At 50.3% G+C, this 26,061-nt stretch overlaps 7 protein-coding genes across 7 annotated transcripts; 2 read left to right on the forward strand and 5 right to left on the reverse strand.

Moving 5' to 3' along the window:
* Window positions 1-1,613: 1,613 nt before the first annotated feature.
* BROUX77_003277 (uncharacterized protein) lies at window positions 1,614-3,629 on the reverse strand (the record flags this gene model as incomplete). Its single annotated transcript, XM_073747910.1, has 1 exon — window positions 1,614-3,629. The coding sequence occupies one exon, from the start codon at window positions 3,627-3,629 to the stop codon at window positions 1,614-1,616; it is 2,016 nt and encodes a 671-aa protein (XP_073605702.1).
* Window positions 3,630-8,814: 5,185 nt separating this feature from the next.
* On the forward strand, window positions 8,815-9,051 carry BROUX77_003278 (uncharacterized protein; the record flags this gene model as incomplete). The annotated part of the gene is made up of 1 exon (XM_073747912.1): window positions 8,815-9,051. One exon carries the CDS (start codon window positions 8,815-8,817, stop codon window positions 9,049-9,051), a length of 237 nt encoding a protein of 78 aa, XP_073605703.1.
* A 1,004-nt stretch (window positions 9,052-10,055) lies between these two features.
* Window positions 10,056-13,923, reverse strand: BROUX77_003279 (uncharacterized protein; the record flags this gene model as incomplete). The annotated part of the gene is made up of 4 exons (XM_073747913.1): window positions 10,056-10,331; window positions 10,396-13,329; window positions 13,487-13,531; window positions 13,762-13,923. 4 exons carry the CDS (start codon window positions 13,921-13,923, stop codon window positions 10,056-10,058), a joined length of 3,417 nt encoding a protein of 1,138 aa, XP_073605704.1.
* A 2,548-nt stretch (window positions 13,924-16,471) lies between these two features.
* On the reverse strand, window positions 16,472-17,590 carry BROUX77_003280 (uncharacterized protein; the record flags this gene model as incomplete). The annotated part of the gene is made up of 3 exons (XM_073747914.1): window positions 16,472-16,580; window positions 16,721-16,959; window positions 17,054-17,590. The coding sequence occupies 3 exons, from the start codon at window positions 17,588-17,590 to the stop codon at window positions 16,472-16,474; spliced, it is 885 nt and encodes a 294-aa protein (XP_073605705.1).
* Window positions 17,591-18,162: 572 nt separating this feature from the next.
* BROUX77_003281 (uncharacterized protein) lies at window positions 18,163-19,486 on the reverse strand (the record flags this gene model as incomplete). Its single annotated transcript, XM_073747915.1, has 2 exons — window positions 18,163-19,256; window positions 19,324-19,486. The coding sequence occupies 2 exons, from the start codon at window positions 19,484-19,486 to the stop codon at window positions 18,163-18,165; spliced, it is 1,257 nt and encodes a 418-aa protein (XP_073605706.1).
* Window positions 19,487-21,203: 1,717 nt separating this feature from the next.
* On the forward strand, window positions 21,204-24,061 carry BROUX77_003282 (uncharacterized protein; the record flags this gene model as incomplete). The annotated part of the gene is made up of 2 exons (XM_073747916.1): window positions 21,204-22,340; window positions 22,403-24,061. The coding sequence occupies 2 exons, from the start codon at window positions 21,204-21,206 to the stop codon at window positions 24,059-24,061; spliced, it is 2,796 nt and encodes a 931-aa protein (XP_073605707.1).
* Window positions 24,062-24,760: 699 nt separating this feature from the next.
* Window positions 24,761-25,262, reverse strand: BROUX77_003283 (uncharacterized protein; the record flags this gene model as incomplete). Its single annotated transcript, XM_073747917.1, has 2 exons — window positions 24,761-24,980; window positions 25,033-25,262. The coding sequence occupies 2 exons, from the start codon at window positions 25,260-25,262 to the stop codon at window positions 24,761-24,763; spliced, it is 450 nt and encodes a 149-aa protein (XP_073605708.1).
* Between the last annotated feature and the right edge of the window lie 799 nt (window positions 25,263-26,061).

Consider the following 26,061-nt stretch of genomic DNA (forward strand, 5'->3'; position numbering starts at 1 on the left):
GCTCTGCCAAGGTAAACCGCGGGGCCAACACAGTGGACGAGGCCGTGCCGTATCGTGCCATGCTCCAAGTTTCTAGTTGTGACGACTTGGGGGCAATCTGTGTATACTCGTAGTAGCTGCATTTGGGTTTGTAGTAACTGTAGCTCATACCCAGCACTGAGCTAGAGGCTGCAAGGGCTTGACGCGACAGACGCAGAAATTACTGGTCCGCGAGACCACCCACCATCTGTGAGGGGATAATAATTACATGTGAAACCGATGGACCTCTACTTGTACAAGTACGAGCACATAACTACAACAGACACAAAGTGCTTGTATGCTAGTCCAGAAATACCGGGGTCTTCAAACATGCTGAGCAGGGGGGCTTGACTACCCACACACGAGCCATACCTTGTTTAACTCTGGGCTGTTTGGGAGTTTCGGCAGCTGTGTGGGAGGGCTCTTCTTTTTTCTTTCGCTTATGCAATGGTGTAAAAGGGGAAGCTTAGACTACTTCGTATGTATGGACAACCAGTTAGTTAGTTACATGTGCGTGCATAATAAATACCTAGTACGTGTGTGTACTTTTGATCAGATCAAGGTTGTTGCAAACGAGGCGTGGCATCAAATGACCTTGCCGATTAATACTTCTTTTAGACAAGGTTGAGCGTCAGAAGAATTGCTTGTTAAGATGGCAGGTGGTTAGCGACCCGGTGGACCAGAAAAAGGCCACGAAGTAGAGAGAGAGTCGACGGCAGGTGATTTAGTCGATGTGGCAGAGGCGGAAAAGCAACATCGTTGATGATAATGGGAAAGGATGAGAGAAGCGGTAAGATTTAGAATAGGGTCTTTTGTCGGGCTACCATGGAAGCGGCTGTTGAGAAAAGAGTCTGGTATAGTTAGTTATAGAGCAGGAAACCTGTGTTGCTGTGGGCAGCCGAGTCTCGCTAACTCATTAGGACCTTCGATGAAGCTTCTGTGCCTCTTTCTATCTTGCTAGGTTATCCCCTGACACGTCGGCTAGTGCCTCCAGAACCAAGAATCATTTGAGACAAGCACGGAATCTTTCTCATTCAAAGGATGTGGCCAATGGAAAGCCACTGTGACATTTAAACATTTATGGTGCATAAGTCCAGACCCTTGCATGTAGTAGTGGGAGGGGAAGCGAGGGAAAAAAGGAATAACATGTTCAGGTTTTGAGGTTGACTGTGGGTGATCAGTCGATTCCGAAATATAATACAGCTACACAGAAGCTATATTTGAGGCGACAAACAGCACTGCAGCTGAGCCTCGCCTCTTCGCAATATCACGGCTCGCAATAACGCCGCGGCTGAGAAGCTCTCAGCCAGCAGACACTTACAGAAAGGTAGCCCCTACAGTGTTGCAGTGGTGACGAATTCGGAAGGTGCCAAGCTGGTGTTACAGTAACCTAGGCTTTGTATCTAACTATTTAAACTTAGCGTGTACCGCTTAGTAAGCGTGGTATGCTGGTGGTCACGATGGTATGGAAAGAACCTGTTCTCGAGTCTTGATGACATGTAATTAAATTGGCAATTGCTAACTATAGCTATAGAACAAGGGAATAACTTTTCAAACTAGAAGCTGCTCGAGTCTCTGTCGGCTCGACGCTGCCTCTAAGCCGACAGAATGACGTCAGCGGCCTTCTCGCTGGTCATGTAGATGGAAGTCGTGATAAAGTAGTTAGGGATATCAGGGAACACCGAAGCGTCCACCACTCTCAAGCCATCGGTGCCTCTGACGCGGAACTCAGAGTCCAGCACCGCCATTTCATCATCGTCGGCGCCAATCTTGGCAGTGCAGCAGGCGTGATGGCCCCACGCCTCGTTGCGCACAAACTCCTCCAGATCGGTGACGTCAGGGCCGGGCCAGATTTCGGTGAAGTTGCCGTGGCCAGCCTCGAGATTCTTGTACATGGAACGGATAAACTCGAGACCTTCAATCACAGCCTGCACGTCCTTGTCGCTGTCGTCGCCCTCAAACGAGTGGAAGTGAATGGCCGGCACGTCCTGCGGGCTGGCCGAGCGCAGCTTGACCGTGCCGCCGTGATTGCGCGAGTGCGCCTTGAGAACACCCCAGGTCCAGTGCTTGCTGTCGGCAGTGGTCTCGTCGGCGTAGCCGGGAAAGTAACCGCGGAAGTTGACCGTACCACCGAACAGGAACAGATCGGGCTCCTCATCGGCTGCTGTCTGCTGGCTCTTGAGCACCAGGCCCAGCGGCGCGCCGTTGCTGTGGTAGATGCCGCGGTCAGCAGCGCTAGTGCCCTCCTTCCAGGTGGCCAGGCACGGGTCGCCCTCGCGGTTGAAGGTGCAGTTTTGGATCACGTCAAGCGGCGCCGAGGCCTCCCAGTCCATCGCAACCTCATAGCGGTCCTGCATGTTCTCGCCGACACCAGGAAGGTCGACGAGAGTTTCAATGCCAAAGCTGGACAGCTCCTCCTTGGCTCCGATTCCCGAGAGCTTCAGTAGCTGCGGCGTGTTGAAGGTGCCAGCGCTAATAATTACTTCTTGCGAGGCCGTGATGGAGCCTGCTTCGCCTCCGGCTCCGGTGTGGCGGGGATCAGCGCTGTACAGACTCTTGCCCGAGATAAAGTCAACACCAGTAGCCCGTGGCTGGGCGCCCGAAGTGTCAAAGTTGATCTTGGTGGCCAGCGTGTTCATCAGAACATCCAGATGGTAAAGACGGGTGCCATCTGAGCCGGTAGCCGTCGCAGTGTCAACAATAAAGTCACGCGCACTGCTGCGAACGCCGTCTTTGGCGGCCATGGGCACCTGAAACATGCCGAGGGCATGGTCGCGCGCCTCCGAGGCATTGTTCATGTCCTGCGACAGGATAGGTGCAAACAACTGGGTCGAAGGCGGATACGAGCAGTTGACACCGAGGGCGCGGGCAGCGCCAGTCAAAATATTCTGCACGGCACCATCGGGGAGCACCAAGTCCAGGTTGGTCAGACTCGTGCTCAGCCAGCCGTCGTAGCCGTGGCCGGGCGCGTCGAGCGGCAGGTAGTTGTTATCTTCCAGGCGCACAAAGTACTCGCGCATCTTGACGGCATCCCACGAGTCATCACCGGTGACATTGGCAATGCTGTTCCAGTCGCGGCGCATCGGCGTTGTGGTGATCATAGCATTATGGGCCGAGCAGCCGCCCAGGGTGCCGGCACGAGGGTACAGGATTCCGGCAACGGGAGGGTCAATTCCCTGCTTGTCGCACTGTTCCTTGCCGACAATATACTCTTTCTCGCCCAGTTCGTAGGCTTGCTTGGAGTCCGAGTCTTGTTTAGCGGGCTCGCTGTAGTGGTCGACAAAGTAGTTCCAGCTCATTGTTGGGTCCTCGCCAACGTTGATCTGTAGACCAGGGACACGGTACAGGTCGCTTTCGCCACGGTCTTCACCAGCTTCAATGAGCAGGACCTTTTTGCCAGCACGGGCAAGGCGCGAGGCAAGCGGGCCACCGCCAGGCCCAGAGCCAACAACGACATAGTCATAGGTCGGCAGCAGCTGGTCTTTAGTCACAAAGGGACTATTGTTCTGGCGGGCGATGTGAGCCTTGGCGTTGGCCGAGTCAACAGCAGCAGCTAAAGCCGATGCGGCATAGAAGCCAAAGAGGAGAAGGTTGGAGAGTGAAGAAGACATTATAAAGTATTAAAAAGTAATGAGAAAGGGACTATTAAAGATAGTATTAAAGTTTTTTTAAGATTGCTTTTGAAGTGAAAGAAGAGAAGAGAAGTGATGATGAGGATGGAGCTTCTTCAAGACTCTCAAACGAAGAGATCTTGACACCTTCTTATACACTTTCGGTTCATTGCATCTTGAAGTCTTCATAGCCATGTCAATATGCTCGCATCTCTGTTTCTTACCCTCTCGTTCTGTTCACAGCGAAGCTCTCATGCCGAATCTTTGCGGAACGGCAAATCATACACGAACACACCCACCAACATCCCACACTTACACCCAAAGTATCCCGCAGATCCCAAAGAAAGATTGACTACAGCCAAAAAGAGAACCGGATAACATCAAACTAGCACAATTGCAGCAACAGATGCCATCTAGGCCAGAGCCCAGGAATGCACTTTACCTCAAAGCCTGCATGTGGGTTTTTTTAACTTTCGTTTTGTTCCATGTACCTGGTACGGCCAATACCCGGATCGCCTGGAGGGTGTGAAGGGAGTGAGACACGAGACCATCAAGGCTAGCCACAACTAACCGAGGATTCAAGCTACAACTTGGCTTTACCTTCAACTCCTGTAGAGTACTCGAGAGTCTTTAGAAGAACAACTCTTCCTGGCTATCTATTCTGTAATTGTGTCTTGGCAAATTTGGCTTCAGAAAGGGTCAAGGCAGCCACAACCCACAGAACGATAGTGTAATTTTCTAGCTAGACTGCTGTCTTGAAAACAAAGACACAATTGGACATTTGGGCAAACAGCTTCCCGTCAAATGACAGCCCTATCCGGTCCTGAGGGTAACGACATGCTCAAATCAATATCCCGCACCCTACGCTATAAGACTTGTGTTGAGTTTCAATCTCTTTGCACCCACTCAATAGACAAAGTAAGAAGAGCATGACCAATAGCTTTGAGGTCTTTTCGCCTTGTGAGTTCTACTATCAAGTCTCTTCTTTTGATCATAATATGTGCCTCCCACCTGGCCTTGCCACCACACAGAGTACTTGTAGATGAAGACGAACTGCATCAGACTGCTTCCGTACAATAACCACAAATTGAGAACTAAAAGAAATCATACAGGTTTGAGAAATCAATCAATCCCGATGAAATAGACTCTTTGCTGTGTGCAGATACCTGCTAACTATTTCGGTACTAGAGCAGTCATTTTGGCGACTACCTCTCCCACTTTTGCTACATCTCCCTGTCCTCCCACTTCTACAACTTGCATTTCGATTTACCGACTTTAGCTCTGGTTCTCTGGGCCATAGCGGTATTGATTCTGGCAGGCGTTAGCTCCCGCTTTGAGCTTTCTTTGGTGCTAGCTATGATCCTGCTTGAAGATCGAATCTTCAACCAACATACAAGGAGTGTATGAACTGTCGTGCCCCTTCTTAGCGTCCCGTTTTGACCGATTAAAGGGATGGTGTCCCAAAGAAGACGCACGAGACAACATGGTTGATCAAGGATGTCTCCCTTGCTCAGCAAGTGTGGTCGAGCATTACATAGCAACAGGCCGGTGACTGTGATAAAATAGGAAATAATCCATAACAGATCTATAAATCTGGGGAAAAGAGGCGATGTCAAGAGTGAAGCTCAAGGCGTGTCCTAAAAAGGACAATGACATGGCTCCCTGTTAGTTGCATATTATGCCTCTAAAGCATATTAGCGCCCTCTTTGTCGCATGATATGGGAGCTACAGGATGTCCCAGTCTGCTTTTAGCACATAGCTAGCTAGTTCCATTTTGCTGCTTACAAGCATGTATCAATGCCCCTTTCCCGGCTCATCCATAGACTCCCACAAGACTCAAAAGTCTTCTCAGTTATGCACTTCTACCTCTCACATTAACATAGCTTTTTGATAAGTGCTCACTTTTCTCGCCAACAACGATCAAGTGCCATAGGCGACATTTCGATGCCAAAAATTGCTACTACCTTGCCTTGTGCTTGGACATCCTATGAAGAATCTACCTGGAATGAACCTTCGGTTGTTCTTTCTGTCTCACTTTCAGCCATTATCCCCTGCAGCTTCTTCTTTGATGCGTTCACTCCTTTTTTGATGTCTTTCCCTCCGACTTCTTCTCTCCATAACGGCCCCCTGGCGCTTGTAGAATTCCAAAACGGTCCGACACCATGGGTCGGCTAGGGGAGTGCCTGCTGTGATGTGCAGACACATAGGGCAGACCCCCCACTTAAGACGTCGAATTCGTTATGCCGGGGATTGGTAGGAAGAGGGCCAAGGTCCCAAAGGGAGACGAAGAAGGAGAGAAAACACCTTTGTCTGTCAAAGACGGAGATCTTCTAAAGCGAAAAGAAAAAGGGAGATGATAGAGGAGAAATGGGGGAAAAACAACGTTGCGTGGATGGTAACTAGCGCAAGTCGTTGCCAGGAACCTGGTAATAAGGATATCAGGGCATGAACAACAACATACGAAACAACGAAAATGGAGCAAGTATTAAATGCAGAAATGGTAGTAGGAGATACATCGGAACTTTCTTCGACTAAGCCTCAAACCCTACAAGACCTAATAAGACTTGTTTGACACATAAGCTTATATTGCCTTGTAGTTCTTGTCTCTGTGAGTCTTCTATCACTAGCGGTTTATTTAGTTACTTAAAAAGAGTTAACAGCCTTTTAGCCCCTAGTTGTCAATTTTCTGTGGAATAGACGGCTCAGATGTTCCTGGATATGCCTTGTAACTATACATTTGCACAGCTACCTGTTTTCAGTCAATCCTAAGTCCACGATGGAGCTCACCAAAAGACTCGATGATTCTTCCGTCCCGACAAAGAGACCTCGAGTATACATGCCAAGATAGTCTAGCAGAATGTCTACCAATCCACATATGCTCACAGAAAGCCAGACACCAAAACAGAGTGGCAGACTCGGAGTCACGGAGAGAAGAGAGGTGATATCGATATCACACTCCGACCAAAAGTTCCCATGATTTTCTGTCACATTTTTTTTTTCGCCCAGGTTCCAACTACGCGATGGCAGTCGCGTCAAAAGCCATGGTTGAAAGCAGATGATACAGTACGCCAAGCCCGTTATCTACTACTACAGACATGCTAGACACGCAGGCCCAGTCAGGACAAATAGGGTGAGACCTTGGCCATGCATACCACATGCCGCACAAAATGTACAGGCACACCTCAAGTGACTGTAGCCGACTTGAACATGTGAATTTTCTCATGGGGTCAGGGTGTTGTCTAGGACCATTGTTGCTGGATAAGTCGATACTCTTTTTCTCGCAAGATCATCTACACGTCTCTCCAGGTCATGAACACATGCTCTCCAAGTACCCTTGGTACCTTTTTTTTGCATGATGTTTTATCTTCCATTCCCGTTCTGCATGCGCCGCTACTGTCGACCTCGGTGCTTTAGCCAAGCTTAGTCAATATAGGGCGATTTTGTCTTATTGGGATCCGCGACAGGCATAATGATGATGTTGTGTAACTTGAACAAGTGAAGCTTGCAAGTCAATCCTGCCGGGTAAATCGCGGGTATTCGTTCAAGTGGATGGTCAGAAGGGTCATAACCCTAGTAATGGCAAGTTTAATTGGATAATTTTCCAGATCCTGTGCAGATCTTGTAGTATGTACCTCGTTGGTGTGTTTACTGCGAAAGAGGACTTGTACCTCCAGCTTAGACGCTTTAGGCCATGTCTCCACGCATCAATGTAAACCCAGGCCCAGCAAAGTGGCTCGATTTTCAGGCACTGCAGGGATGGAGTGGGCTGTTCGGGAAAGCTGAGGGCCGGCAGGCAAAGTCTCTGGCAGTTGTTGTTCGTTTGCTGGCTGGTCTAAGTTGAGGCGGCAAGACAGACTCGGGTTTGCTGCGACGCGTGGCGTCTGGTAAGTGAGAGGGAAGAGAGGCTGTTCAAAAGGTGCTTTGGGCTCTGGGCTGTGGTGTGTTGTTGTTTTTGTGTTTTTGCCGCCCCCTTGTTTTTTTTCCTTTAATTCTTGTTTCTATATCACGCAGCCAGCGCTGTCAACGCGTCAACGTGACGCTGTCAACACTGTGGCGTGTTTTGCATGTCGTCGTCGTACTCGTAATGTGGTCAACGTGTATACTTGTATCTTGGACCTGTATGTGCAAAGGCCTAGCAGCCGGCCACGGGTGCCTGCTGTGCCAGACTGCAAGGAATCCCCCAGCAAAGGGAGACGAGGGAGCAAAAGATCTGATAAAGTCTGCCCACATGGCAGCCCATCTCGAGTATTGGTGGGCTCACTAGAGAAAAAAGAGCAACAGCAACAAGGACGCTACCTGCGACAGCTTTAGCTACTTCAGGCCAGATATGTAGCCATGCATAGATGGACGCCAAGCTGCACTACACCTGGACTATTATTGCATGTCATTAGCTTTAAATCCGACCAGCCAGAGCGGATTGCGAGGCTCTAGCGTGGCCGGCCACCCAACAAGAGAGACGAGGACTCAACAGAACAGAGACCCGCGGCTGGCTGTCAGGCCAGAAGGCGGCAGAATCGGGCAAACGTGGTTCTCTGATCGTGCAGTTCCCCCCCTTCCCCATGGACGGGCACGCGTGTCAAAGAGGGCGCAAACTTGCAAGTAGTGTTGTAGTCAGTAGCTATAGCCAGCTACTTATATGTATGGGCAGTCTGGGCTTGTGGATGCATACTGGCACTTGTATGTGTGAGCTCGTTCTCGCCCGCTGTCTGAACACAATACGGTAACTGCGAGCTGCGGCTGCCACGCCTCTTGCCATTGGCCGTAGCGCTACCCGGGCCCACAATTATCCCCCATGGGCGAGCACAACCCTGAACAGGTGTAAGTACAGGTACAGAGAGCACAGGCACAGAAAGCATGACAAGTGCTGGCACGGCAAGTCCCCGGTACTATGAACAGCCAAGGATGCTCACTGTAGTACCTACAAGCAACGGTACAAAGGTACAAATGTACATACATCCATGTCTCCCATCCTCCATCCCACCGACAAGCTCCCTTATAACAAAGCCGCCCCGTCTTGCCAGCGAGCAGCCTCTTTGTGTTTTTGTTCTGCCTGCCTTATTCATACCCGCTTGACCAACGCCTGTACTCTTGATTTCTGTCTCTGCTGCTGCTCACGACCACTTGCTCTACCCACTCACTCACCCGCTCGCTCCTCTACGCTCTCTACCTCACCCGCTCAGCCGCCATGTCGCCCACTTACACCATGTCCGCCCACCTGTGCAAGCAAATCTGCTCGTCGTGGCGCCAGACTGCCTCACCCTCTACCACTAACAGCCCGACTGCTGCTTCTACGCCCAAGTCTGCCTCTACTTCGAGATCGTCCCCTTCGCTCTCGCTGCCTGCCACAACGGCGATATACCGCCCTGGATCGCGCTGCTCCTCGCCGCCGAAACGCTCGGCTGACAGTGACCATGAAGACTGAAGAGAGAGAGAGAGCTGAGGAGACTGTGGCCATGTGTTGTGGCCTGATGTTCTGCTTGCCTGTCACTTACACCCGCTCAGAACCCTTTGTCTTGATCTAACTTTTATTTCAGCAAGCTGCGCCTTGTTTTTCTTCTTCTGGAATTTTGCCGTCCTGTTCATTATTCCTCATTTGCCGCGATTGCTTGCCTGGTCCAAGTTTCCGTCAGTCCACTTTGCCGCCAAATCGACTGTTTTTTTTCTTTTTCCCATTCTCAGTTCGCTACTGTTTGCTGCCGTCAGAACATTTACCCCCCTCTCGCCCTTTTTTTTTTAAATTCCTTTTTTTTCATCTCTTTACCACTACCCATCCTTCTTTTTTGCCTTCTTTTTATTGACTCTTTTCTAATGATATCGATTCGTTTTCCCTTCTGACTATGGCATCATCGCTCTGCTTCTTCGCTTAACGACGCGCTCACACACGCTAACGCCTTTGCGTCTTTCTGGTTGCTTTGCTTCATCCTATTCTCCTGTCTCCGATTTTGCTGCTGTTGCTTTGCATATACCTCATACCTTCAATAGCGTCTTGCTGACTATAAATTTATATCATCTGTTTCTTCTTGACTATAACCCTTGTGCCGTGATATATAGGGTCCAACAATGCCACCAATGTGCTGACGTCATCGCGACCAAGATCAATCCGTTAGCACAGCACAACTGAACCCGTCACTGATATTATGAGTACCCGTTGGTGTATCTGCTTTATCTGTCTCTCTCTCTATATATTTATATGTTATGTACATGTATTATTATTTATGAGGCATGTCCGCATGCATGCCATATGCAGAAGATGAATGTAAATGTCCCCCAGACTACTTGAAGTTGGCGGGGTAAGCTGCAAGTCCCTGTCTCTCTTTTTTTCCCCCTTGCAGTTCTAGAAGAAAAAGAAAACGTCCTGTTCAAGGCCATCAATGAGACTGAGCATCACCAGAAGCGAAAAAAAAAAGTTCAAGAGGATCCTACCCCTTAGACGGGGCGCTCCAGCCCGGTAATAATCGGGACCACCACAGGCGCGGTGATCGATGATGTGCCCGCTGTAGCCGCAGTCGCAGCTACAGTGTCTTGAATCGCGTCACTAGCCTCATCGCTACTAGCCCCCGACGAATCTGGGTTGACGCTGCCCTGGATCCGACGTTTGGCCTTCCGTTTGTCCGCTTCCGTCACTTCCGAAGAGTTCTTACGCTGGTCCGGACTCCATTGAGGCTCGCCGGGCGAGTGGCCGATGGACATGCCGACACGAACCTAAGAATGTTTGTTAGTATACTCGTCAGACACAATTTGCAGTCAAAAGAGGGGCAAATCTCACCAATGTCTCTAGCGCAGTCGCCGAGTTGTCAGAGAGATCGTCGTCGAACTGGATTTTGCCAGGTTCAAACAAGCACAGAAGAGTTGAGCCACCAAACTTGAAGTAACCCAGTTCCTCGCCACGCTTCACCTCTTCGCCAGCCTTGCGTGTGATTACTGTGCTACCAACCATCATAGCACCAACACAAATAACCATCACTCGCCCATGCTCCTTGCTATCAATGGGAACCAGAATTCGCACGTTTTCGCCGTAGACGTCGAGGGTTGAGCGAATGGCCATGGGGTTGACTGTGTAATATTCACCAGCAATCAATTTGTCTTGACCCATGACACCATCAACGGGAATGTGGAAACGGTGGTAGTCCTGCGGCGCTAACCGGAAAATGCCCAGAGAACCGCCTTCATACCGACTGGCATCATCAGGATAGGCTTCACCCAATAGTCTCTTGATGGAAAACTCGCGACCTTTAACCCAGATCTTGGTAGCTTGGTCAATGCGGTTGAAAACCACGCTGCGGCAGTCGGCAGGTGAAACAACAATCTTGGGGTTCTCAGGTGCCGAGCAAGGGCGGGCGCCAGGCTTGAGAGCGCGATAGAAGAACTCGTTGAAGTTCTTGAAGTCTTTGAGGGGTAGTAAAACCTCTGACATGTCGAGACGGTGAAAGGCGATAAACTTTTCAATCTGGTCGCGAGAAGCAGGATCGTCGTACTTGTCGCCCTGTTTGATGCTAAGCTTTTTCAGCAGCTTGCGAATCCGGCGTCTTTCCATGCTGCTTGACTTCAAGCCCTTGTACAGCAGTCTGATACCCAGGCGAACATAGACGCTCATCTTCTCTTCATTGATCTGACCAGTGAGACGATCCTGGACCAGGATATTGGCAGAATTGGCACCAAGCTTATAGCCTCCATACGAAATTTTGGTGATTACTTTAGAATACCACTTGCGCTGGGCTTGACTAGCGGTGACAAAGCCTCCCATCATAAGATCGTTGACCTGTCTCCAATCTGAGCTGGCACACGTGGCCATATGGGTCACGATGTCGGCATCACTGCGCTTATTGAGTCGGGGCTGGTGGCAAATGGGGCACTGGGCGATTTCAACAACATGTTCATCGCCAGGATCGCTTGCATCGACCAGATCGGGTTCATCATTGGGTGCTAATGGCTCGGCGTTCATGGGTAGTGGCGTAGCTGTTCCCGAGAGAGAAGGAGAACCTCCCAGCTCGGAGCCATCACCCAGAGTGAACATTGGGGTAGTAAGTAGAGCCTTGGCACTGTCAACAGCTCCCTTGAACCTTTCAGTCATGTTGGGTTGCTGTTTTGAGCGGGCCTCAAGTTGATCCTCCAAACAAATGATGGCTTCAGCAATAGTTAGATTCTCTAGGTCGACCCCCTCAGGAGATTTGTGTGGGAACCGTTTAAAAAAGCTATCAATGGTAGATTCTCTCAAGGTAGAACCTAGAGTATCCAACATTGTCGTCAGCTCGACTCGACTAATTTCGCCACTCTCATCAGAGTCGTATTGCTTCAGCATGGCTCTCCAGAACTGTTGTCGTAAAGCTTGGTACGGCATGTACTTGGCGCGGATGTAAATGACCGGGCTATGCTTGTCTTCCCACTTGTCAAGATTCTTCATGTTCAAAGGAATAGCATATTCAGCGAAGCCGGCATCTTCATCTTCAATTTCGTCGGCAGCCAGTGCGCTAGCGCCCGCTGCGGCAACAGCATCGGTGGGCTTCAGGAGAGATGCGTTGGGCGCAGCAGTAGCAGATACAGGATTGATGGGTGTTTCTTTGTCTCCCGATGAGTTGCGATTCATGGAGGGGCGCATTATCTTGGATAGACTTTGGGCTGATGAGGAGCGTGAAATGGGTATCTTGATGCGACGGGGCTTTTTACAAGCAACATGCTCCGGAGGGTCGCGCAAGAGGTACAGGCCAGTTTCAGGGTCTGTCCGAGGAGCCTTACTAACAAGGTCTTGAACCGAGAGGTCGCAGGACGCAATAAAGTCGTTTCCAGAGTAGCGGTCGTGGTCGATAACGGTGAACAAGAATTTGTACGATTGCTCATGGCCCATGACTTGGAAAATCATCTTTTCGTTGAAAACTGGGTTGAGGTTGTGGCGGACACGTCGTGTGCGGTAAGTCTTTTTCCCCAAGGATGCTACAACGAAGGGGTCGACGTCGAAGCTCGTTCGAGTGAGGTTTGACTCAGGAGGCAAGTCAGTGATCTTGACGACCTCAAGGTAGATAATGCCGACCATGTCTGAACCGCCGTTGGAGAATTCGTAGGGGTTATTGCGACGCTTTTTCTTCAAGCCACGGATGCGGAGACGGCGTTTGCGGTGCTCTGAAGTTTCGGCGGTCTTATCGTCGTCTTCATCGTCATCTAGATCTTCATCGTAGTCGTCACCATCGCCATCGGTTGTTGAGGAATCCTGGGTAGTAGCGCCGTCAGGAGGGGCGATAGGAGTAGTAGGAGTTTTTGTGTACTTTTTAGAAGAGCGGTGACTGGCATTGGTGAACTTGGTGCGGATAGGCGATACACCATTGTCGGTAAACGATGACACAAAGCTGGAAAACTTGGCCATAATCTCCTCGGGCGTAGCGTTCGGATTTTGAGAGTCGATCAGGGTGAACTGGAGTTGGACTTCGCCTGATACATTGCTTTGTTTGCGGCCCGACTTTTTGCTGCGTAGCGAGTGCCACTTGGGGGTCTGTTCGTGTTTGTTGTCGGCGAAGATTTCTTCTAGCGTAATGTCAAACTCGCCCATGTAGTCACGGCCAAATCGGTCTTTGTCCCAGCAAATGACGTCAAGCACGAGACTATGAAGCGAGTTCACTGGCATTGCGCCAGAAACGTTCCATTCTGGGTTGAGGGTTTTGGAGACGGAGTGAGTGGTGATTCTAGCTTCACCGAGAGAGAGGACGAGGTACTATGTGTAGGGGAGGCGGTTAGATTCTGTGTTTGCTCTAGAAGCGTGGGACTTGGATGGTGTGATGGGAGTTGATGAGTGGTTGAGAAGATGTCGAGCGAAAGGCTGATAGAGGGTTGCGATTGAGATGAGGGTGGCATGTTGTTGAGGAGCATACCGGATCAGAGGTTCCATTCCTGTCCTTAGCGGCGAGGTTTCGGCCCTAGAAGCAGCAAGTGGAATGTTAGTTTAACGTGTCTTGTCAAAATTCTGGGGTGCAAGACAAGAGGATCATCGCGATTTTGCAGACAATATCTTTTTGGAGAAGCAGCTATCTTGCAGTCGCTTGAAGCTCCAGACGACCAAAAAAGGCCAAGAAGCAACCAGCCATGTAGCGCTTCTGGGGAAGGATAAGCTGGTTCAACCACAGACGATCGAAGGCTTGGTACATACCTTGAGGACCTCCACCTTTAGCACTAAGTCAGTGTTTGCCAAGTTCGGACTCATGGGGTCCTTTTTGGAGGGTTTGTTGATGGTGGTAGAATTAGACCCCGAGCTCTGGGTGAGAATGGAAGACGCAGGCTTGAGCCGTGAAGACAAGATGCGGCTGACCATTGCAAGCAAAGAAAAGAAAAAGAAGAAGAGAAGAAGAAAAAAAGGGAGAAAGAAACAGAGCGAGAAGGGAGACAAAATACGCTTATGGAGGAAGGAATCTAGCAAGCAGCAGCAGCAGAAAAAAGGAACCTGCAAAAGAGGAGTCTGGTACGTGGTATTCAGGTACGGCTAGCACCACTGGGCCAGGTACCGTTAAATGAAGAGCCAGGTACCTCCCTAACGACAATCCAAGGGAAAGAGCAGGGTGGTTTAAGCTGGAAACTACCCACCAAACGAGCAGGCACTGCAGCACAGCTGACAGACACAAGTAAACGGGCGGCTTTCAGACGACAGGAGGGCCAGGGTTAAACAAGGCAGGACTCAGCGTAGAAGCGACGAACGAAAGGAAGAAAGCTAAGAGATGGTAAGGCGTAATCTTGAGCAGTTTCTGCTTGTCGGTTACAGTGTGCCTTCAGCTGGGCGTATCTTGATAATTAGATCTGGCAGAGCAGTTGCCTTTTTGGATTTTTTTCTTTGCAGCAGATGTGTTAGATGTCACGGTGCCAAGCCTGGCAGGCGCTGGAAGGGGCCGGGATAATAAGGGTTAAGGATTCCAGGGGTTGAGTTTGATAATGGTGATGTTTAAATGTTTGATGTCGAGTTTGACGTCGGGCGGTGGGAGAGACGCAAAATGAGGGCGGAAGAAGGACAACACAGGGCAAAGAGAAAAAGGAAGAAAAAGGAAGTTGTGGACGGGCGCTGCCACATCTTTGAGGGATTCCTTGTTATCTCTTAGTGCTTCACCTTCTTCTACTCTCGTCATGTTCCCCCCTCCTGTGCTTTTTTGTTTTATTTATTTTTTCTTTGCCCAGGCCAGCCGGCATAAACAAAGGCTATTGTTTAGCCCCAGCCAAAAAAAAAAGCCTTAGAAAATTAGTTAACTTCACCGACGAAAAGGGGGATCTAGTCATGAGAGTCAATCAACACCAGCCGCAATGGAGCCCAAGCGCGGGCTTGTTGTGTGGTACTTGTAAAAATGCAGGAGCTTTACGAAAAATATACTTAGCTGGTTAGAGTGAGACTCGCAAAGATGTCCTGCTTGTGTGCTTATACACAGAAGCAAAGAACTGTCTCGTTCCTCAAGGTACAAAGTCCATAGACACTATACAAGTCACACTTGTACTTGGTCACATAACTACAGGAACAAAGCCCGCATAAGCTGCCCCAGTGCGTCTCCTACGAGCAAGAAAGCCGTCGATATATGTACATACATACATACTGGTTGGTATACTGGCATGTGCATTCCTGCAGTCCGTCCACCCTCCCTGCTTGCCGCTGCCATGTCATGTCCTCGTTCCGTTCATGTTGCATCTCGGCCATGCGTCGGTTTTTTCTTGTTCCGTTCCCTGGCTGGGGATATTAATAGCAGCCTGGCGATTATATGTAGCATACCATTGGCATTATTTCCCGGCGTCAACGCGGCATCACCTTTTGCTTTCTCCAGATTTAATAACAGAAACCGAAAAAGCGACCAAGGTAAGGTCAGGGAGAGCCCATGTCGTCACTAGACATTTCGTACCAACGACAGCTGTCGACAGCTGTCAGAGTCTTACCGGCGTCTGCCGTGACTTGTAAGACGAGTGCTTCATGTTGGAACGGAAGACGGGCTCTTGATGTATCGAAGATCCGCCGCTAATTTACTTACACTTGTACGGGGGCTTTCTTGTTTTCCCTTCCGTCTTTCTACATCTGAACTCGCTCAAGCCTCCAATCTCTCCTCTTTCCGAGGCCCCCTACCACACAAACATGTCCCCTCGTCGTCCTATCCCAGCCCAATCTCGCCTCTCCTCTCCTTAAAGCATGATGGGCGGGTTTTGGCGCAAGACAAACCCCGCCTCCACAAGTTCCATGCGAGTAATGAATAAAAAAAAAGAAAACTCCGCCTCCAGACACTGCGTGAAGAGGATCATGTTATTTGGATACAGAGACAATACAAGTATCTAATACTGAGGCAGACCGGTGGGCTCTTTCTTCATACACATATGCAACATGCTCGTAGCAGACAAGAATCAATTAGATGACATCTGATGCGCAGGTTTACAATAAAAGGCCTAGTTCAGCATCAACCTTCGATCTGCAGTCTTCGTATGGACGAACTCGGAAAAAAAAGAAAAAAAAATGGGCTGCAACATTATAAGAGCGCCAGGAAAAAGATCAAAGAACAAAAATAAAATGATAATCGCGTCATAGGTGACACAGCTCCGCTCTTGAAAAAAGGATTCCCACGCTTCGTGGCGGCAATGAGGCAAATGAGGAAGCACAAATAGAATAACAAAAAGAAGCAAAAATCCGCAGTGAAGGAGTATATGAGCGAAGCAAACATACACTGCCGGCCCGTCACTGTCTAGCTCTGTATACAGGTACCACCCTTCACCCACCATATCATTGAGAGAAAGGATGACATAGACTGAACATACTTCTTATGGGCGGGAGAAGCAAAACCGTAGGCCAAGGCGGCAATTTTGGTGTCACCCTAATCCCTAAGCATAAAATCGGCCAAGAAATCAAGTTAAGCAGAAACCTTGGGGCTGTACTTTGTAGCAGCCTGGTCGAACAAGGCGCTCTTTTCCTCCAGATCGGTCAAGAAGGGGTGTTTGGGCTGAGCCTGCTTCAATTTTCTGTGATCTAGAATGTTAGTATGCGTAATTCTGCTGACGCTTCACGCACGGGGACAAGAGCTTGTAGAAAGAAAGCATCATAAGACCCCTTTCACAATAAGATATCCCTTTCCTCCTCCAAAAAAGGGCAAGGCACTTACGTAGCAAGCTCTGTGACGTCTTTACCGGCGACAGCATTCAGAACCAGTAGGTTAGCAATAGCCTCGGGGTACTCCGGCTCTTTGGCGAGTGCCTCCTCCAGCGCAATCTGAGCCTCCTCGAGCCGGCCAAGATGCAGCTCTGCAACCGCCTGGGAAACCAGACTGCGTACCGACGAGGTTGACGGGGCTTGCGCCAGCTCTTCATATACGTAAAACGCCTGCTGGTAGCGCTCACCGCCCTGAATATAGGCACACCGACGAGTGCATGTCAGTAAAAACTATATATGACACGTATATTCTGAATTTTGCCCAACATAGATGGGTGTAACTTACTACGCGCAAGCCAACCCATGACTCCGCCAGGTTGACTAGTAAGCTGTCCTGTGCCCACTTGCGAGCGCCCGCAACCTCCTTGAGCGCCAGATCATTTCTGTTAAGCGCAAGGTGAATCTGGACAATCAGGGCAACAGCCTCCAGACTGCCCTGGTGGTTGGAAAGCAGAGCCAGCGCGTCATCCGATCGGCCGGCGGCCTGCAGCACGGTGCCGGCCAGCATCTGCACAGTGGCATCGTCAGCGGCGCTTTCGGCCAGGCGCTCGGCCAGTCCCACTGCCTTGTCGGCCTGGCCAGCCTGCTGCAGCGCCAGGGCGGCCACGGCCTGCAGAGCCGGCTCGTCGGTGCCCTTGAGTTCCGTCAAGACGGCCATGTGCTGGCCTAGGGCGAGCCGCGCGCGCAAAGTTAGGATGCGCGCTGGCTGCTCATTTTCGGGCGATAGATTAGAGACGTCAAAGTCAATGACTTCCTGGTACTGGCCCTGGTGGAAGGCATTGTGCATGTTGATAAGCTCGCCCTCGGAGGAGTAGGGGTCCATGGTGGGCGGTTTGTAGAGGAGGCGGTTGGTGGTTGAGAGAGGGAGACAAGAGCTGCGTGGTGCAATTGGATGCTTCCGACGGAACGGCTCGGGGAAACGGGCGATGTGGTCGAGAATTTCGGATGTTGTTGACGGTGTGCTTGTGGTGTCCAAGTACCTCTCAGTCTCTCCTGGTAGCTGGAGCTTTGTCCCGGCTGTGGGAATAGTGGGGTTCCAAGGCACGGCAGCGACGTGTCCAAGCGACGAGCGGCCAGAAGTTTGTTGACATATCACAGGAGCACATATATCGGGCCCAATGGCTTCACTTTGGCCTGCGCTTCACTACGATAACAAAGTCGGTGTAGATATCGTATTCTTTAGATTCATGTACATGAAAAAGCGGCGCCTTTGCACCGGCTGCCACTGAGAGGCTGCATGACGAAAAAAAAATCAAGGCTCAACAAAACACAAGACAAGCAAAAGACAGTGCAACATCAAACCAACCCTAATCCTGAACACCTTGCCAGCCGAAATCAATCCTGCCCTAACCCTTTTTCATGCTGTCAGTTCGTCAATCTTACCTAGACTCAAGTTTATGTTTGAGTTCTCATGATGGACTCGTGAACAGCATAATCGGGCATCTGAATTTGCATAGCCCCATCAGTCTCCTCGAGGCCTCTCAGCACTTCATCAATGTCTTCGGGCTTGGTGATAGCCCAGACGCCCGAGTTGCGTGACAGGTCAGTGCCTCGGATGCCAATTTCCTTGCCAACCAGGTTCCGCCCGACCTGGCCAGGGCCTATGCCGATCCATCGCCGCACTTGCGCCTGCTCGTTGAGGTACTTGATGCTATCAGCCCAGCGCACCGGCTCAACGCCGGCACGTGAAACTAAGTCAGCCAGATCTTCGGGGCTGGCAAAGGGACGGGCCGAGATGTTGCTGATGCACTGGGTGCGGCCGGGGAAAGCGATCTTGCGAGGTGTGCTGAGCATCTTGTACACGGCTTCGCCGGCGGGCTTCATTAGGGGGCTATGGAAGGGGCTCTGGGAGTTGAGCCGCACGGCGTGTGGATCGTGACCAGAGAACAGCCGAACGCGGTCAAGCACGTGTGAGATGCCAACGATGCTGCCACTGAGCACAATTTGGTTCTTGCTGTTGACGTTGGCAATGCACACCTGACTCTCGATGGATGTGTGCGACCAATCGCGTACGTCTTCTCCGACAATGGAGTGGATTGTGTGAATGAGCGACGAGAGATACTCGGGCTCGGTGATGACAGCCATCATTCCGTACTTGGTGCCGTGGTTCTCGGCCTCTGCATTTTGGGTGGCATTGGCCATGACGATAGCCCGACGGTGAACCATTTCCAAGCTGTCGTTGAACGAGAGATAGCCGCTGGCAACCAGAGCAGCAAACTCGCCCAGCGAATGGCCGAGAGTATAGTCGATGCTTTGGGCCGTGTTGAAGTTGAAATTGCGCTCGAGGATGCGCAGGATCAGCATAGAAGTTGCCATGATGGCGGGCTGGGCGTTAACAGTGGCATTAAGGCGGCTATTGGGACCGGTTTGGATGATGTCAGAGAACTTGTAGCCCATGCACGAGTCCAGCTCGTCGATAAATTCACGGGTGGTGTTGGGAAAGGCATGGAGCCACGGGCTGAGCATGCCGACACGTTGAACACCTTGGCCTGTGAAGGGGAGAGTTAGCTGGGCTGGAGCAGCGAGGGGGTGGTGATTGAGTAGATGGGGACGCACCAGGAAAGAACATGGCTGTCTTGGAGCGGCCAGGAGACGAGATGTAGGGCCTTGAAGAGCTGAGAACTTTGGATATGTCGCGGGCCGAAGTAGCCGAGGAATGGAGCTGGTTTGCATTTCGGGAGGCGAGCACCCGCCGGACCACGGGGTTTGTGACGGCCATACGCGCGGAGGAGATGGCGATAGTGATTTCAGATGTGTTTGGGAGCCGCCGGTAGAAATGGGGTTGTTGGTTAAAGTGCGCCGGCAGAGTTGTATAAGTCAAAAAAGCAGAGCTGATATGATGTAAATAAGTATTCGTGCTTGTAGAATCTAGGAGATAGAGCAAAGAAGAAGAATTGCGTGTAATACGTGGGAATCTGACAATCAAACAATCATCGAGTCATCTGGACCGAGGAACCGGCAGAGGATAAGGCCATATATAAGAGAGACTCGTACCGACCAGTCATGACGCATATAGCCACATTAATTAAGATGACCCAGCCCCAAAGCCATGGCCCATGGCCCATAGCACCGAGCCGCCCTGATTCCATCGAATCCAGGCTCCACCCTGCTAGTCATCAAGTCATCAGTCATGCGTCCTTGCGGAACAAAGGGAGCTTTACTGAGCTAGGAAGAAAGTCTGGAAGACGGCCAGGGGGGATAAAATGGGCGGACAAACGACTGGAATCCCGGCTACTCTGTTTGGATGTGGATATCTGCTGATCCCGTGATCTCGCTGGTGCTGGTCACAACAGTATTAGCAGATGCCGGGATTTTTCCACCCGTTCTTTCCTTGCCGGCTGAATCCTGGGGTTTCTCCAGAAGAGCCGCGACACGTTCTGGGCACTTTGGAAGCGCACCGTCGCGTCGCTGTTTTCACAACTGGCTCGGTCGCTGGATTGTGGGCAGCTCTCAAAGCGGCCTTGTTATAATCTTCTGCCCTTTTCCCCGCGTCATCTTGCTCTCTTGTCTGTCCTCCCCGTTGCTTTCGGAACTTAGATTTGAGTTCGAATTTGGAGAAACACAAGGATCAAGTGGGGCCGGTTCCTTTTCCCCAGAAACTCTGCTGCTTCTATCATGCATTATGTAATCCTGCCTGAGACATGGTGACTTCATGTAACTATAGACTTCACTTTTTCTCGATAACTATTGACATGCATACTCTGCATGCTTTACATGCCTCACGGGCTTCGCCATCGCCAGCGCCAAGCTCAGGATTCTCTCCCGGATCTGCTACTTGAGACCAAAGGGATTCTATCCAGGAACGCTGACAATCCCCGTCAGGCTCATGCTCATGTGACGGGTCGACGCCTCAAAAGTGACGTTTTGATTTCACAAGCAAAAGCTGCCCTACCCTACCATGCTGCAATGTCTTGTCGTCTTTGTTTTCCTTCAAGCCGAGCTTGACAAGAATAGGCTATGGCGTACTGACTAGCCTTTTAGCCGAGGGACGTCCAGCCAGTGCCTGCGGTTTCGGGATTTGCAACTAGTTAATAGTTGGCCTGGTTTTATTTATACGTAGTCAACTAGTTATGTCTTCTCTATCTTTCCAGTAACTCGTTTCAGCTTTGCTCTTTCTCTATGCCCCAGCTTCTTCCGGTTCTTGTCATGTAAAATTGCAATGCCACCCTGCTGACGTTATGCCTTTATCGCGATCCTCTGATACACCAACCCTATGAGTATAACCCTAGAGACCGTCATCCATCTTAGCGCTAGTTAGATCATGAATAAACGCGTCACATCGGTATTCCTAACTGTACTTCCCTCATTTTTCTATTCACCACTGATACTTGCCGTGATTCAAGCTACTAAACATGGCCCATGAACTTTATACCAGCGATCTCCCAAAGTATGCAAGCCTCTATAGAGAGTAAAAGCGCGATCAGGCCCAACAACCAATGCCGCGTTTCACGAAGCCTCGCCGCTTGCGTCGATCGCGCGCTTTGCGCATGGCTGGTTTGGCCTGCGTCGGCTTCATCGCGTACGCTCAGTACCGCCAGATTTACTCTTCTATAACACCGAGCTCAACTCCGCTGTCTATGGAAAAGCTGTCCGACAGTCTTGCGAAGTGCACGCAGCTCAAGACCAAACCGACAAATCCAACTGGCCCAGGCCGTGAGAGGAATTCAAGATACATCGAAGGCCATAAACCGACGCTCATCAAGAATGCCTGGGTTTGGACTGGAGAGCCCGCCGAGGGCACGTCTCCCGAAGCCGCTCGCAATGGCACTGGCTTTGAGTGGATCCACGCCGATGTCTTTGTGCAGCATGGGCTTATCAAGCGAGTCTCGTCTGAGATTTCTGCCGCCTCATTGCCAGAAGATGTACTAGTTTTTGATGCTGGTGGACGGCCTTTGACTGCTGGAATCATTGATATGCATTCGCACGCCGGTGTTGGCAGTTTGCCTTCGCTCTGGGGAAGTGAAGACACCAACGAGATGTCGTCTGATATTACCCCGCAGATGCGCTCAATTGACAGTTTCAACCCACTAGACCCCCAGCTACAAGTTATAAAATCTGGCGGCGTAACAACTAGTCTGGTGCTCCCCGGCTCTGGAAACAACATGGGCGGCGAAGCCTTTGTTTTCAAGCATGCCGTAGGAAAACCTGATGGACGTGACGAGATATCTGCTAGGGACATGCTTGCCGACCCTGACCAGAATTGGCGTTACATGAAGATGGCCTGTGGAGAGAATGCGAAGCGCGTCTACGGAAGTGGGCGTGTAGAGTCTCCATGGAGTCGCATGGGCGAGTCTTGGGAGTTTCGCCACGCCTTTGAACAGGCTGCCGACTTGGTCCGTCGTCAGGATGATTGGTGCGGGGCTGCTGAACGCAATGGCTTGGAGACCATGAACGAATATCTGCCGTGGGATCTCAAGTGGGAGAGCCTGAGTGCGGTATTGCGTGGCCAAGTTCATGTGAATACTCACTGTTACACTGTATCGGACTTGGAAGCCTTTGTCGACCATACCCAAGAGTTCAAATTCCCTATTAGAGCTTTTCATCATGCTCACTCCACCTACTTGGTGCCTGAGGTGAGCCGCTAATACTTTGCAATGAAATGCGCAGGTATACATAGACTGACACAGAAACACAGATCCTCAAACGTGCTTGGGGCCCCGAGCCTCCCGCATCGGCACTATTTGCGGAAAACATGTACTACAAGACTGAAGCTTACATTGGCAGTGAATTTGCCGGGAAAATCTTATACGAGAGTGGGCTGACCCCCATCTATGTTAGCGACAATCCAGTGCTCAATGCCCAGCACGTGCTTTTCGAGGCGGCCAAGGCCTACAAGTACGGCTTACCGTATCATGCCGCACTGGCTGCTATGACTACCGCCCCTGCTCACTATCTAGGATTTGATGACCGTCTGGGCAAAATCAAGCCGGGGTTCGATGCCGATATTGTCGTATGGGATAGTGACCCACTGAGTGCCGGCGCAGCTCCGGCGCAGGTTTGGATTGATGGATACATGCAGCTCAAAGATCCTGTGCTCCTGGAAAAAGATGCCTTTAAGCCTAATACTCCGGATGCCAAGCTTCTGGCAGCTGTTCAAGAGCCTCGTGAGCTTGGGGACGTCGTATTTAAGGGCATTTACAAGGTTATTTTGTCTGGCTCTGAGCAAAAGACTGCCCGTGCGGGTGAAAGTCTGACCATGACTGTGTCCCAGGGCAAAATTACCTGCATCGGCACGTGCGCTACTGAGGCGTCTGCTGCCATCGCTGCTAACGCCCGTGTTGTGAGTCTGGAAAACGGCTATGTCACCAATGCATTTACTGCCGTTGGCGGTGCCTTAGGCCTTGCTGAGATTGATGCAGAGAGCACAACGGCTAATGGAAAAAGCAACGATTTCAGCCGTGCTGTTGATGGTCTTCTCTTGGACACCAAGAAGCTGCATGAAGCTGTCAAGTATGGAGTGACTAGGGCCGTGACTGCACCAAAGCGATTCGGCGCTTCCGTTGGTTTCAACACTGGTGCTACACACTCTCTCAAATCTGGAGCTGTTTGGGCTGACGAGGTTGCTCTTCACTACCCCCTAGATGACAGTGTCAAACATCTTTCTGGGACAGGCTCGCTATCAGCCGGTGTTGCCCGCCTGCGGTCGAAGCTACTGACAGCGACTGCTGCGGTAGCAAAGGGTGACAAATCTGCCGATACCTTTTCCGAGGACGCCTATCTTGCCAAGGTGGTCTCGGGCGAGATTGCCCTAGTCCTGTCTATCCAGAGCGCTGATATGATTGCTTCAGCGCTGAAGTTGAAGGCCACAGTCGAAGCTTCTCTGCCCCCCAAGACCAAACTACGTGTAGCCATTCTCGGAGGGGCCGAAGCATATTTAGTTGCTGACGAACTTGCCCGCGCTGACGTTGGTGTGATTCTTGCGCCTATACAGTCCTTTGGCAACGAATGGGAAGAGCGCCGCGCACTAACCGGCGCTCCGCTGACCAACGGGACGACTGTCGATGTACTTGTTTCCGCCGGTGTAACTACCGCGTTCGGTCTGTACGAGGACTGGGAGTTCCGCGTGCTGTCGGTCATGGCGGGTGTGGCGCACAACAACGGCCGGGCAAGCGGAATCGACGAAGCAGAGGCGCTGGATCTAGTATCACAAAACGTGTATAAGGCGCTGGGTCTGGGGGTGCCAGATGCGCAGGCAGTCGGTCACTTTGTGGTATCGGAGGGTAGCCCGTTGCAAATTACGTCACGTATTCGGGCGGTGGGCCGGGGTGAGGACGAGATGTTAGTCTTTGTGTAAAAGAAGACAAGTGGGCTTTTGGTGAGATCAAGTCTCTAGTTTGTGTCGAAACTGAGGATAACTGCATTCTACGTGCATGTGAATCACTGAGATCTAGCCAAATCACTCCAAAGGCCAGTGTCTTGCAGTATTTATATGTTGTAGATCTAGCTCACGATGAGGGGCTGAGGGGGCTGTATGAGATTGGAAATACCACACTAACAATTTCTCGTGTCTAGTAGTTTGTTATAGTCAATTAGTTGGAGGAATAAATTTGAAGTTGTTGTTTTGCAAGCACGCCTTGGCAATTGTCGGACAAACTTGAATTGCTCCTGCACTTGAAGAAGAAGCATCTTCCCTTGTGAGTCTTGACCTCTGCCCAATCGCCAATTCGGAAAAGCAAGGAATGTAGCAGCGACCAAATGTTGCCGGTTTGAAGCTTGAATTTCAAAAAGGCAGGCTTTAACTGACCCTACACTATGGAGAGGAATCTTAGTTAAGGTTAACTAACTATATCCTGCTACTTTTGATGATGGGGTACTAAAGACGTTGACAAGCGCTTGATCGCGACATTGGACACGAGCAAGGTAAAACAAAAGAATATACATTTAGACAATGATATTTACAGACTGGCTGAAACTTGGCCTGGATATAACTAGTTATATAATGCTTCTAAGAGCGATGCCGAGAATGGAGAGAACGGACAAAGGTTTTCCTGGCCTAGTCTTCAATATTCAGCTGAATGATGGTACCTCCATTTCGCTCAGCTTCCGCGGTCTCCTCATCCTGTTTAGCTTTGGCAACGAAGTCGCTGTAAGTCATTCCTTCGATGTTGCTAGGATTAATCACACCTAAAACACTTTCTTCATGGCAGGGGTCGAGCATGGCATTGTAGAACCAAAGAGGCTCCGTAACAGTAATCTGAATTTCGAAGGCTTCACTAGTCTCATCGAAGATCATAGGATGAATGATTTCCCCAGAAGAAAAGTCACCTTTTTTTGGATTGGCACGGGAAGTCAAAGTTGACCTGAGCAATAGAGTGCATGCCTCTACTGAATTCGAAGTGAACAGTATCACCAGCAGCAGCTTGGAGCTCCTGGGGAGTCATTTTCCACATTTCAATAAAAATAAGATAAATCATTCCAGTTTGCGCAGCTTCAGAAGACTCGGAATCAGCTAGAACAACGGAGACAGCAAGAATAGCAGCGAGAGAGAAGCGCATTTTGGAGGTGTGAGAAGATAAAGTAGAGAATATCGAGGAAAGAGGTATGAAAGGTAGCAGACTGGGAGCACAGAGTAGCTTCAAGCGACAAGTGTATACAGTGAATATGAACATAGTAGTGAATAAAAGCTGGGAAGAAAGTCGGAGGCGAAGATGAGCGTGCAGAAAAGAATATCAGGACAAAGATGTCTTAGGGCCTTTTTACTTGAGATACAAAGAGAATATGTCAAGAATTGCTCTTCTTCTTGTAAATGGGTTGTCATTTGGCGAATAAATTTAATAGTTTCAGTGGCAAGTAATTATTCCAAGTATCATGAAAGTTTCTAGATGGTGGCATACAAGACCGGCACATGGCAGATGTCGGTTCAGGCTTGAGTTTGGTAAAAGTTGCGGTGTTAATTCTCAGAGTAATAGTGGCTGGTGTTATGGATCGTGGGTGATACCCATGTGTAGACTTGCATGTTTAGAGGCAGCCCGGGAGTAAGTATGGAGAATCAAACTTGATAGTTTTGTGAGTCATGTAGCTCACATGAGCCCAAAATGTAGAGGCGGGGAATTTGGCTATGTAGCACGGATATCCATTATAGGAAACTTGTTCTTTCAACTGCTCCTTTCATCCCCCGAAGCAGAAGCTTGTTTGAAACCCTCGCTTCGATCGGAGATCGGAAGGACTAGAAGTTTGGAAATGCAAGGAATACTTGTGGCATGCTTGCGTCGAACGACAACCTGCCAGTGGCATATAAGAGGCTAGATGAAGACTAGACCTTTGAAATAGTTTTCGACTTGCTCTATAATATTT

The sequence above is a fragment of the Berkeleyomyces rouxiae genome, assembly GCF_048999995.1.
Source record: "Berkeleyomyces rouxiae strain 22BRR77 chromosome Unknown BrBRR77_ptg000003l, whole genome shotgun sequence".
Lineage (NCBI taxonomy): Eukaryota > Fungi > Ascomycota > Sordariomycetes > Microascales > Ceratocystidaceae > Berkeleyomyces > Berkeleyomyces rouxiae.